Source organism: Eutrema salsugineum, unplaced genomic scaffold (genome assembly GCF_000478725.1).
Source record: "Eutrema salsugineum unplaced genomic scaffold, Eutsalg1_0 scaffold_7, whole genome shotgun sequence".
Taxonomy (NCBI): Eukaryota; Viridiplantae; Streptophyta; class Magnoliopsida; order Brassicales; family Brassicaceae; genus Eutrema; species Eutrema salsugineum.
The window spans coordinates 6,704,945-6,718,732 of NW_006256486.1; the positions used below are offsets into that span (position 1 = coordinate 6,704,945).

At 47.5% G+C, this 13,788-nt stretch overlaps 2 protein-coding genes across 2 annotated transcripts; one reads left to right on the forward strand and one right to left on the reverse strand.

Annotated features, from left to right (window-relative positions):
* The first annotated feature begins 204 nt into the window (after positions 1–204).
* Positions 205–549, forward strand: LOC112083007 (uncharacterized mitochondrial protein AtMg00810-like). The gene has a single exon (XM_024150730.1). The coding sequence runs from the start codon at positions 205–207 to the stop codon at positions 547–549; it is 345 nt and encodes a 114-aa protein (XP_024006498.1).
* A 9,455-nt stretch (positions 550–10,004) lies between these two features.
* LOC112083008 (uncharacterized protein At3g60930, chloroplastic-like) lies at positions 10,005–12,214 on the reverse strand. The gene is made up of 4 exons (XM_024150731.1): positions 11,966–12,214; positions 11,641–11,920; positions 10,793–11,544; positions 10,005–10,721 (listed from the first exon to the last, which is right to left on the reverse strand). Exons 1-4 carry the CDS (start codon positions 12,212–12,214, stop codon positions 10,005–10,007), a joined length of 1,998 nt encoding a protein of 665 aa, XP_024006499.1.
* Between the last annotated feature and the right edge of the window lie 1,574 nt (positions 12,215–13,788).

The window sequence follows — 13,788 nt, forward strand, 5'->3', positions numbered from 1 at the left end:
TATACAAAAAAAGATCAAGGGAAAATTTTGGTGGTTTGTATCTCTGTGGATGATCTCATTGTCACTGGAGATGATGAGAGGATGGTAGAAGACTTTAAGAATGCAATGAAGAATGAATTTGAAATGTCTGATCTGGGATTGCTGAATTATTTCTTAGGAATATAGATAGTTCAAAAAGAAGAAAGAAATTTCTATTTCTCAAGAATGTTATGCAAAGAAGCTACTGGGAAGTTCGACATGAAAGAATGCAAGAGTATGAGAATGCCATTAGCTCCTCAAGGCAAGAATCAAAATGAAGAAGAAGAGCTTCTTGTTCCTAAAATCTATAGGAGCCTAGTAGGAGGACTACTGTATCTAATGACCACTCGGCCTGATCTAATGTTCTCAGGATCTTACTTGTCAAGGTATCTGAAAGAACCTAAATTCAAACACTTCAATGAAGCAAAGAGATTTCTCAGATACATAAAAGAGACACTAGACATCGGTTTGATGTTCACTACACACAAGGAGCCAAAACTGATTGGATACTCAGATAGTGATGGGGGATGATACAAAGAAGACTTGAAATCAATGACAAGTTATTGTTTTAGCATCAGATCTGTAGTTTTCTCATGGAAAACAAGCAAACAAGACACCATTTCTCAGTCTACCGCTGAAACAGAGTACATGGCGCTATGTGCAGCAAAAAATCAAGCTGTGTTTTTAAAGAGGTTACTTGAAGATTTCAATTTTATCTCTCAAGAGGGAGTTCCCATCTACTGTGATAATCAGTCTGCCATAGCAATCGGAAAGAATCCAGTTCAACATAGAAGAACGAAGCACATTCAAATCAAGTATCAAATTGTTCGAGAATCAGAAAAATGGAGATATTCAGCTGAAATACTGCAGAGGTGAAGATCAATTGGCTTATATATTCACATAAGTTTTAGGAGGTCAGAGTTATAAAGGACTTCGTGATGAGCTTGGTTTGAGTGACAAAATGGCAAATGAGAGTGTTGAGTAATGCGTATTTTGGTTCTCAAACCAAACTAAAGAAATATATAAATCTAAGCTATTGTCTTTATCAAATGGAGTTGTTGCAACAGTGAGGAAGTGGTTGTTAGTAGTTTGTAAGACTAGAGGTAAGTCTAGTGTTTGTTGCTGTAGGAGTTATTACAATCAGAGAGTAGTTGCACTACTTTCTCTGTACGGATGTAAGGAAAAACGTTTGCAAGAGTATGGTAAAATGAATCAAGTTTGTTGTTGTTAATATCTTTAAAAATTCAAATTACTTTCAAACAAAAGAAATACAAATGAATCAAGAAAAGGATCCTCTGTTTTCTTGAGAAGTCTAACAGTTTGCAATTTACCGATAAACTTTGCGTTTATATCTACTGGAAAACTTCAAAGTTTTTAGTATTATCATTTCCAAAAATTGGATTTATCTTATCTAAGAAAAATACAAATACCTCATCCCGGTCAATGAAAGCTCGGAGAACTTTTGAAAAAAAATTCTCAACGTCAAAGCACTTCAAGTGAATCTTAACTTTGATATAACTGCGATTACTACATTTCGAATTTTTATAATAACAGGATTTTTGATTGTGTTAGGTGTGTTTTTTTAATACATCAAATCTGACATTATTATTTTTTTTATATTATTATTCATTGAAGGATAAAAAAATAAAAAATCTGGTAGGTATTAGATGTAAAATACAAAAAACTAGATATCTTTATTGGTTATTGGTCATGAGAACTATTTGATCTGATAAATAATATAGTGGATATAATGGGAGTCGGAGGAGCAGTCGAGTCTTCTCCATCTGGCAGAAGCCCACCAATAGGTAATGGTGATCTACCAACCCAAGACGACATGGAGTTTGCGCGAGTGTATACAATTCTATATTAAATGTATTCCACGATTTATATTTTTCTAATCTTGTTATGACATATAATTGAATATAATGCAAAAAATCCAGCTCGGATGGTTTTTGATACATCAGAAAATACATTTTACCTTTTGATATCACGTCTAATACATTTCATAATCGTCCAATATTCAGTTCACATCATCTACATCCCAAAAAGCAAGAATATAAATTTCTTTCTTTCAAACAAAGAAAATAATAACTAAAAGTGTATATTGAATTAGTGGACCGATTGTTGGGGTCGGTTTTCACCCCAAGCGGATAAAACCATCTCAAAATGACTAAATATAGAAGAAAGACAAATTGGCCGAGCTGTCCACCAAGCATGGGCCGAGCTGTCCACCAAACATGGGTCGAGCTGTCCTACGAAGTTAGTGGGCCTAGCTGTGCTCACCAAGACAAATGGGAGAGCCGTGGAGAAAGGTGGATGGGCCGAGCCGTGGAGAAAGGTAGAAGGACCGAGCCGTGGAGAAGGTGGGCCGAGCCGTGAGAAGGACGAAGAGTGGGCCGAGCCGTGGGATAGGAAACATGGGCCGAGCCGTTGCCTTTTGCGTTGGGCCGAGCCGCTTTGTCCAGATGGGCCGAGTGGAAGTCTCGAAAGGCGAAAGCCCATGAAAACCCTAGGCAAAACGTTATGGTGGTGGCCGCACGAAGCGATAAGGAAAGATTCCGAAAATCTCTCCCGAGATTCTCAGCTAGGCGGTTTAAGAAGTTAGTATAAATAGGGGATTTCTATGATTCATTATGTAACTTTTGCAACCCTAAGCAATAAGAGCAAAATACTTTCTCAGCAACAAAAACTTTCTTTCGATCTTACTGTTCTTGCGATCAACCCTAGAAGTTTCTGATCCCTTAAGTTTTCCTTAACAAATTTTTGGTTGTGCGAGTTTTGGCTCACACAATTTGGCGCCGTCTGTGGGGAAACGAAACTTTCTTACTCTAAATCGACAAGACTTTAAGATCCGAAGAACATGGCGAGCAACACCCACGATGATAACAACAACAACGGTAACAGCGCGGAGAAGGACGCTCCTGCATCGGGCACAACGACGGCAACGACCGAAACCCAAGTGGAGATGCGAAACATGATAGCTGCGTTGATGAAGAAAATCGACGAACAGGACAAAAGAAACGAGGCGATTACGGAGAGGCTCGACTCGATGGCGGCTGAGCGAATACACCCAACTTGGAGACCCGGAATTTCCGACCCGATGGATGGAATCCGGAGACGCTTCGATTTCTCAACACCTGCAGAAGCCTCAGGGAGCGGCGCAAGAAACCCCTCGGCTCCTCCAATGTTTTGTCCCCTCGACAAACAGACTCCCGCGGCAACCCGAGTCAACATGACCGAGCCGCCTCCACTCCGCCGAAACTCAAGGCGACGAGCCGGCGAGGAAGAGAATGATGCGATCGACGTGGACGCCCAGCAGAACGACGGAACCACGAATCCGCAACAAACCGGCTCGGCTTGGCGAATAAGTCAAGAAGAGCTCGCCTCGGCACTAAACGGCGTTCGAACTGACGAAGTCTCTGATCCGACTCGCGGCGACAACCCAACCGAGGAGGAAGAAAACCTCCAATGGATCGAGCAGGCAGAGCGTGAAGACGAGCCGAGGAGAGAAGAGCGGGAGCGACCCCCTCCCCAATCAAAGGGAATGACTCACGCACAAACTCTCAAACTCAAAGTGCTGCGAGCCTCAATGGCTCGGACAGTAGCAGAAATACGCGCCATGAAGTCCCAAGTGCACAACGCAACAAGCGCCGCGCCCGAAATCGACCGAATGCTTGAAGAAACTCAGAGAACTCCATTCACTGCAAGAATCACGGAGGCCAGGATTCCCGAGCCGGGGAAGGTGAGAATCCCGTTCTACAAAGGAACAACCGACCCGAAAGCACACATCACAGCGTTTCAGATAGCAATGGGACGAGCCTTCACAAAGAACGCCGCCAAACTGACCGAGCGGGAAGTAGATGCCGGATACTGCTTGCTCTTCGTGGAGCATCTTAAGGGGGCTGCACTCGAGTGGTTTTCAAGACAGGAACGCAATTCAATCGGCAGTTTTCAACAGCTCTCCGCCTTGTTCCTTAAACAATACTCAATGTTTATGGACAGAGGAACATCTGATGCCGACCTGTGGACACTATCCCAAGGACCAAACAAACAACTTCGGGATTACATGGCAAGATTCAAGGCAGTCGTGTCCAAAATAGAAGGGATAAATGACAAGACCGCGCTCGAAGCTCTGAAACGATCTTTGTGGTACAAATCTGAGTTCTGACGGGAGATGGCACTCAACACGCCACAAACAATTCAAGACGATTTACACCGGTCATCGGACTTAGTCGTAAACGAGGAGGAAATGAAGAATTTGGACGAGCAGTACGAAGCAACAAAAGCAGCAATCCGAAGCTCAATTTTGCCGCGCCCCGCGAAGAAGGGCAACCCATCGAACAACACAACAACGCAGAGCTCGGACGAACCTAGAAGTGGAGGTGCCCATAACTATCAGGTAGGCAACGGACGCAGAAGAGGAGAACCGCGCAACAACACTTGGGTGAGAAAGTCCGCCAACTACGACGAGAAGGCTTTCTGCGAGTATCACCAGACCTACGGGCACTCAATGGCACAATACCGAACTTTATGAGCAAAACTTGCGGCTAAGATGGCAACGGGAGAGCTCCAAAACGCGGTCAACCTCAAAGACCTCGTCCCTAATGAACCACAAGAAAGAGCCGAGCCGAGCGGCGCGGCTGAACCCGCGAATCCTCCCCGACGAGGCGATAACTCCAAGCGTGACAGGAGAGGCGAACCCGAAGAGCGACCCGAGCCGAGGCAAATGATCAATATGATCATGGATGGATCTCAATACTACCAAGATACCGTGTCCTCCATCAAAGCCTATCAGCGCCGAGCCGAAGCGAAGGAGAATTGGACAGAACCAACCAACATCCCAAATACAGTGATCTCCTTCGCCGAGGAGGAAACGGCAGGAATCGATAGACCCCACAACGATCCGTTGGTAATTGAGTTAACAATCAGGGATCATGACGTAACGAGGGTGCTCATCGATACTGGAAGCTCGGTGAACGTCATCTTCAGGGAGACACTCAGAATGATGGGAATCGACCTCTCCAAAGTGGAAGCAATCCCCAACCTCTAACCGGATTTTCAGGAGAAACGACGATGATCATGGGAACGATCAGGCTCCCCGTGGTAGCTGGCGGAGTCACTAAGATCGTCGAATTCTGCGTCACCGATCACCCGGCAATCTACAATGTGATTATGGGAACTCCATGGATCAACGGGATGAGGGCAGTACCCTCCACCTATCATCTCTGCCTCAAATTCCCAACTCCAGCGGGTGTCAAAACGATCTGGGGGAGTCAGAAGGAGTCACGAATGTGCTGCCTAGCAGAGCACAAGCTAAGGAACACCGTCACGGACGCACGAGCAGACATAGACCGCAAAAAGATGAAGACAGACCGAGAGCCGGCGAACGAGCTCTCGAAACTCTTATAGCAATTACAGATCGCGGTGAGCCGCGCCGAGCCGGTATGTTATGCGGTGGACTCGGTGTGCATAGACGAGGCGCGTCCGGAGTGATTCGTCGAAATTGGAACAAAACTAGAAGAGCCTCTGAGAAGCGAACTCCTTTCACTCCTCAAGGAGAACACCAACACTTTTACCTGGACAGCGGAAGATTAGCCAGGCATAAGCATCAACGTGACCTGTCATGAGCTGAATGTGGACCTGACCTTTAAACCAGTCAAGCAGAAAAGAAGGAAGCTCGGCTCCGAACTAGCTAAAGCAGTTAACGACGAAGTCGAGAGATTACTCGAAGTAGGATATTTCGCCGAGGCCAAATATCCGGACTGGCTTGCGAATCCGGTGGTTGTGAAGAAGAAGAATGGCAAGTGGCGGGTCTGTGTGGATTTCACTGACCTCAACAAGGCGTGCCCAAAAGACAGCTTTCCCTTGCCGCACATCGACCGGCTTGTCGAAGCCACTGCAGGAAATAGATTGTTAACATTTATGGACGCGTTCTCTGGCTACAATCAGATCCTGATGCATCCTGATGATCGGGAAAAAATGGCATTCATAACTGATCGCGGGATATACTGCTACAAAGTCATGCCGTTCGGGCTCAAGAACGCAGGAGCAACATATCAACGGATCGTCAATAAAATATTCGCGGCTCAGCTCGGAAAAACCATGGAAGTATAAATCGACGACATGTTGGTCAAATCACTCAAGGAGGAAGACCACATCGCACATCTACGGGAATGCTTCGAGCGATTGAACAAGCACAACATGAAACTAAACCCGGCGAAGTGCAGATTTGCGGTCACCTCGGGAGAATTCCTCGGCTATCTGGTAACTCACCAAGGCATAGAAGCAAACCCAAGCAGATCAAGGCATTAATTAAGATGCCCTCTCCAAGGATGAAGCGCGAAGTGCGAAGGCTTACAGGAAGAGTCGCCGCGCTAAACAGGTTTATTTCCCGTTTCACAGATAAGTGCTTGTCCTTCTACGACACCCTCCGAGGAAACAAGAAATTCGAGTGGGAGGAGCGATGCGAAGCAGCTTTCCAAGAGTTGAAGAATTATCTAGCAAGCCCACCGATCTTAGCAAAACCAGTCGAAGGAGAGCCGTTCTTCCTCTACATCGCCGTGTTTGCCACAGCTGTGAGCGGAGTGCTTATCGGAGAAAAACGATCCGAGCAAAAACCCATCTTCTCCATCAGCCAGACTCTGACCGATGCCGAGACCCCCTATCTCCAGATCGAGAAGGTCGCCCTAGCCGTCGTAGTCTCGGCTCGCAAACTGCGCTCGTATTTTCAATCACATTCGATTGTTGTGCTCGCTACACTTCCGCTGCGCTCGATCCTACACAGCCCGAGCCAATCCGGTCGGCTCGCCAAGTGGGCCATAGAGCTGAGCGAATACGACATCGAGTATCGGAACAGGTCGTCTGCAAAGTCACAGGTGCTCGCAGATTTTCTCATTGAACTTCAAGCTGAAGCAACAAACGAGCCGACCCTAGATGAAGTATGGACGCTGCACGTCGACGGCTCGTCATCTAAACATGGCTCAGGAATAGGGATCCGCCTCACCTCTCCCACAGGAGAAATACTGGAGCAGTCGTTTCGCCTTAACTTCCATGCCTCGAACAACGAAGCAGAATACGAAGCACTGATCGCCGGTATACGACTAGCGCAGGAAATCGGGGTTCGAAAGATAAGGACCTTTTGTGATTCACAGCTCGTAGCATACCAGTTCAACGGAGAATATGAGGCGAAGGACGGACGAATGGGAGCTTACCTCAAGGTGGTCCGTGAGTTGGTACAAAAGTTCGACGAGTTCGAACTCACGCGAATTCCCCGAGGAGAAAACACCTCGGCCGACGCCTTGGCAGCACTCGCTTCGACCTCAGACCCAGATCTCCGACGGACGATCCCAGTCAAATTCATCGAACGACCTAACATCGAAGAGGTAGAAGGAGTTCGGCTGATAAATCCTCATGAACAAGAACCAGAGGACGACGAAGCCATTCCTATGGACGAAGACGCCTTACCAGCCGAGCCAGAGTACGGCTGCGACAAAGAATGGCTCGGAGTTATCCGAGTGTATATCGCCGATGGAGAGGTGCCAACCGACAAATGGGAAGCCCGCAAATTAAAAGCTCAGGCCGCGCGGTATGTCCTCGTCGATGGCGAGGTGTTTAAATGGAGATTTTTAGGACCTCTCATGACATGCGTAGAAGGACCGGAAGCAAGAAAGATCATGCACGAAGTGCACAGCGGCGCGTGCGAGAACCATTCTAGCGGAAGGTGGCTCGCTATCAAGATAAAACAGCACGGTTACTTCTGGCCTACGATGGTCAAGGACTGCGAAAAATTTACGGCGATGTGCGAGAAGTGTCAACGACACGCTCCAACAATTCATCAACCTACCGAGCTGCTCTCGTCAATTTCGTCACCTTATCCGTTCATGAGATGGTCGATGGACATCGTCGAACCTCTACATCGCTCGAAGCAGAAGCGTTTTCTGCTCGTCCTCACGGATTACTTCTCCAAGTGGGTCGAGGCCGATTCTTACGCAAGCATAAAGGATGTTCAAGTCGAACACTTCGTCTGGAAGAATATCATCTGCAGACACGGGGTCCCCTACGAGATAGTCACCGACAACGGATCCCAGTTCATCTCAACACGCTTTGAAGCCTTATGCGAGAAGTGAAAAATCCGTCTAAGCAAATCTACGCCAAGATACCCTCAAGGGAACGGGCAAGCCAAAGCGGCCAACAAGACGATCCTCGACGGTCTGAAAAAGAGGCTCGACGCCAAGAAAGGACGATGGGCAGACGAACTCGAAGGAGTCCTTTGGTCTCATCGGACGACTCCACGCCGAGCCACCGGGAAAACTCCATTCGCCTTAGTCTACGGAACAGAGTGCGTAATTCCCCCCGAGGTGGATTTCCCAGGTATTCGACGAAGACTTCTACCAGAACATGAGGGCTTGAACCACTTAATGTTGCTAGATGAGCTCGATCTAATCAACGAAAAGCGCGACCAAGCTTTAATCCGAATCTAGAACTATCAACAAGCAACGGCGAGATACTGCAACGAAAACGTTCGTAGTCGAAGATTCAAAGAAGGGGAGCTCGTCCTCCGAAAGGTCTTCCAAAACACTGCCGAGAAGAACGCAGGAAAGCTCGGCGCAAATTGGGAAGATCCTTACAAGGTTACAAAAGTGGTTCGTCCAGGAGTCTACGAACTCGCGACGCTAGCTGACGAAGCGATTTCAAGATCATGGAACACAATGCATCTAAAGAAGTATTATCACTAAAGCTACAGCATGGTCAGCATGAACTACAGGACGGCTTGATCCCTGCAAAGGGTACGTAGGCAGCCCGTCTTCGGACGGGTTCAGCTGTCCCCCTCCTAAAAAGGGGGGGGGAGTGGGTACGTATACACATACCTTCTTTAACCCTACAATTTTAGCTCGCCCACTTAGGAACATCGCCACTTCGGCCCATTTTCAGTTCGTTTTTTCATCTACTTATTTCATGTTCACCTCGGATTTCTAGTTCGTTCATTATCGCTTCGGCTAGTTTCTCATTCTTTTTAAATCAGCAACTTATGTTATATTTCGTCTCGGATTTTTAAATTCTTTCACTCATCAATTCGGCGAGTAATCATACCACTTCGACATGATATCATGACCTGATTGCCTCGGACCTTTATTGGTCCTCAGTTTCAGGTCGGCAAACTAAGCCTCCGAACGCCTCGTCTCGTTGCTGGCCACAACGGGGCAAAAAATACAAAGTTCTCTAAACGGACTTTTACCACCTTTCCTAGGACGAGGGTGCAAGTTACATCCGCTATGGATAAAAATTAAAGCGCGCTATACAAATATCAGACCAAAAACATATCGGTCGCCACAGTTCGCTATCGCACACGAGATTATAAGTCGAGACTAAATAATCGAAGTGAACTCTTAGAACCCGGTAAAACACACTCATCCTCTCGGAAACGCCGTTCTATAGTCAAATTCAACGAGACTACCAAATCATCCTTGGTTAACAAAAACAAAACGTCTCGTCGTTTACACGGCTCGACACCATGCAAAGAGAAAACGCCTCGTCGTTAAACACGGCTCGGCATTGCCAGCAAAAGTTGCCTTGATATTATCATTTAAAACTTTCCAGCGTCACCTAAAACAAAAGATACTCCACAAAACTAACTCCCAGCTTGGGATTTAGAACCCAAACGAGATCCTTAACAACTCACCCCTTAGCCCGTATTTCTATCGATTTCGAACAAACTCGGCTAAAGAAGCAATCAAAATCATTCTCGACACAACAGTTATCATCCTTGACAACTTTCTCTAAGCCAACAGTTTTCATAGATATTTTCGCAGATCGTCAAAGATAAGTGCACGGCCAAGGAAAAGAAAATATATCCATAAGCAAAAATAAGAGTCAAGTGGATAAAGCCATCCAGGCATCGGTTACATAAACAGTTCAAAAAGTAAATCATCAAAAAACCTAAGTACAAAAAAACATATGCGACGAAGGGTGAGGGAAAGCGGAGAGTATCAGGCCGCGGACTGCGTCTCGCGCTTGGCAAGGAGGTTCGAGAGGGCCGGTGTCCCCGCATTCGATCCGGTCGGATCAACGACACCCAGGTTGGCCGCTATCTCTTCGAGCAGCTCGTTGCCAATTCTGGTGTCTGCCGAGTCCGGCGATACGGGAGAGAAAAGCAGCTCGCCTCGAATCTCGGAGGCAATACGCTCGTACGCCTCATCGTCGACGTACTCGCTCTCCCAGCTCTTCAGCTTCGCCTCCTCGTCGTCAAGCGTTGGGGCGTCCGGTTTCTTCAGGTCAGCGATCATCGCAAGGTTGCCCTTGATTTGCCCCAGCTCGTTCTCGTTGGTTTTGGCCTTCTCGAGCTTGACCAGTCCCTCCTCCACTTTAGCGAGGCATTCCTGAAACTTAGCAGTCAGCTCTCGCCTCGCCTCCTTTTTCGCGCGCTTGACCTTGGTGTCGAACAGGACATCCTTGGTCTCGATACGCCTTTTGAGCAACGCCACCTCGGCGCTTTTGGCTCTCCTAGCCTCCTCCAGGCAAATCACCGAGGCGGAGACCTTGTCAACGTCGGCGCGGAGAACTATCTTCTCCTCTTCCAGCCTCGACACTCTGGACATCGCTTCGTCCAGCTTCCCCTTTGTCGCCGCGGTCTCGTCCAAGCGGCGTTCGACCTTAGACAGGTCCGCCTTATATTCAGCCATCAGCTCGTTGATGGCCACTACAAACTGCAAAGAACAACACGCGTTAAACACTTAGTAAAAATTCGCGAAAATAAAGGAAAGTAAATAGAACATACCTTGGTATCGCGCTGTGCCATCGCGCCGTACGACCTCGGCCTCCTCAGCTTCTCCGGAGGAGGAAGACGTATGTTCGCGTTATTAACACGCACGAACATCACGGCAGAGGCGTTGGGGTCGTCGACGACCAATTTGCGCGCAGCGGGGTCTCTGGGCGTCGGCTTCCGCCTCTTCTTGGACGGCTCGTCCTTTTGAACAGCAACGCCTTTCCCCTTGTCAGCGGCCGAACGTTTTCGGCTGGCGTCATGTTTCTGTACAACCGAAGTCAGTGGCCTCGCTGACTTCGGGAGGGCCAGAATGGCGGAGTTCGAAGGAGTTTTACTCCGCGCCGCTGAGTCATCCATGGACGCCTCGGGAATAATTTCGCCCGGTTCCACCTCGGTCGCTGCATCTTTCTCAGCCGCCTCGGCAGTGTTTGCCTCCGTGGCTCGGACCGTTTCGTCTCCTTCCCGGCTCGGCGGATCGGGCTGAGGGATGGCCTCGGTCTGCGCTTGAGCCGCTTCGGCAGCTCGTCTCGCAGCTTCTTCTTCTTCACGCCTCTTCCTATCTCTGAGAGTGATTATCACCATCATCTCTCGAGTATCTCTTGAAGAGCTGGAGGATGACGAACTGACAGGGACTCCGGCGAGGATAGCTCGGGCTTTTTCTACTCTCTCGAGGGTGAAATTTTTCCTCCAATTGACCTTCCGAGCCGAAAGAGAGTCTCGAACAATAAAGAGGTCGTCGGGAATCAGGGGAAGAATGTTCCGAACTGCAATACAACGCAAAAAGGGAAAAGATTCAGTAAAGGAAGATAATGCAAAAAAAAAAGCAGTTCCGAGCCGAGGCAAAGCTTTGGGTCGGCTACCAAGTGGTCCCCAGGTGGTCTTGGTTCTTTGAACGTAATCCTCACTGACCGACGCCTCGCTCACCAAGACGTAGAAGAAGCGTTCAGTCCAAAACTGATCTTTGCTTGGAAAACCGCCTATAATCCGGCGGTTGGACTTGTTGGAAATATAAAATCTATCTCCCTTCGGAGTTTTCCTGATTTCCAGCAAGTTCAGCAGGTTATTCAGCTCGATATCGAGCCCGCACTCAAAGCTTCGAACTAAAATGCCGATCATATGCCGCAGTCCCCTCGGCATGATCTGCCCAATCGAGATCCCATGTTTCTAGAGGTATTCAAGGATAACTCCAGGGATTGGGAACCAGAGAAAGCAGAGCTCGAAGAACGCTTCGTACAGAGTGAAGTGATTCTCGGGAGGCTTGTCGGCTCGGTCGTTCTTCTCTGGAACGATAAACTCCACCGCCTCGGATATCCTGAAGCGACGCCTCAACGCCTCGAGTGAGTCAGGGGAGGAGAGCGTAGAACCGGGTGGGTCAGGTTTTTGTCTTTTTACTCGTTGCCCTCGCCCAGATGAAGAAGCGCCTCGGGACGCCATGAGACGTTCTAATTCACGCTTCGCCACGAGTAAATCAAAGGGAAATGACTCCTCCTCGGCTTTGACTGCGGCACAGTTAATATCTTGGTCAGGAGCGGGATCCTGGGGACGGCTCGTCGAAACCGACTACTCGTCATCTGGAGAGCCGACGTCTGGCGGATTTGTATGATTCGACGCCTCGTCACTCCCAGATGAACGATTGGGAGGGCTCGACGAGGCAGACGCCTCGGAAGATTCTGTTGTACTTCTCGCCTCGGCATCTACGCGGCTCGGCTCATAATGAAAAAGCGAATCCAGCGAATCGTCGGAGCGGCTAGACATAATTTACAACTTATACAGGAATTACAGCACGACGCGGCGAACCTCCGCCGAAAAAAGATCTGGAACGGCGGAGACCTCGGAACCCTAGCCGGAAAATAAATAAACTAGAGAGAGAAAGAAGAGAGAAGGGAGAGCTACCTTTTAGTGAAAACGAGTGGATCTGAAGATTATGAGAAGGAACGAAGGAGCTCACCTATTTATAGAAAAACCAAAGCGCGTGAGTTCCGTGTGAACCTCGGCGCGTGGGATCCGCGGTGAACTTGCTAGCTCGAACTGCGTCGGTTGCACGCGCCAATAGATCAGGAACTTTCTTTTGGAAGACCAACGGTTGGGATACCCGAGTTTTCAGCCGATATCTTACCATTGTAAACGCCTCGTCGTTAACGCAACGGCTCGGCATTAACTTTCTCTTGAAACGCCTCGTCGTTAACGGCTCGGCATTAACTTTCTCTTGAAACGCCTTGTCGTTAACGGCATTGACTTTGTCTTGAAACGCCTCGTCGTTAACGATTCGGCTTGGTATTAACTTTCTCTTGAAACGCCTCGTCGTTAACGAAACGGCTCGGCATAACTTTTTCAAAACGCCTCGTCGTTAAACTCGAATCACGGCTCGGCAATACTAAACAGAATCGCCTCGTCCTTAACTTGCCTCGGCTTCGTTATTGACAAAACACCTCACCTGGGCCTATGTCGCAACAGCTTGACTCGATGGTTTATCCTACGGTCAGGAGTAATGGACCTCGTCACTCTCGCCTCCAAAACTGACGAGCTGGGGGGCTAACTGTTGGGGTCGGTTTTCACCCCAAGCGATAAGGAAAGATTCCGAAAATCTCTCCCGAGATTCTCAGCTAGGCGGTTAAGAAGTTAGTATAAATAGGGGATTTCTATGATTCATTATGTAACTTTTGCAACCCTAAGCAATAAGAGCAAAATACTTTCTCAGCAACAAAAACTTTCTTTCGATCTTACTGTTCTTGCGATCAACCCTAGAAGTTTTGGATCCCTTAAGTTTTCCTTAACAAATTTTTGGTTGTGCGAGTTTTAGCTCACACACCGATATATGTTCAGAATTTTTTAAAAAAATAATCAAGTATATCAATAAAAAGAGAATAGTTTCTGTTTTTTATGTAGATGAAATCTGGATACAATAAACAAAAGTATATCAATAAAAAGATGTTTTTTAATGTAGATGAAATCTGAACATATTAAAGAAAATTAAAGTTAATATGAAGAAATGAAAAAAAAAAGAATCT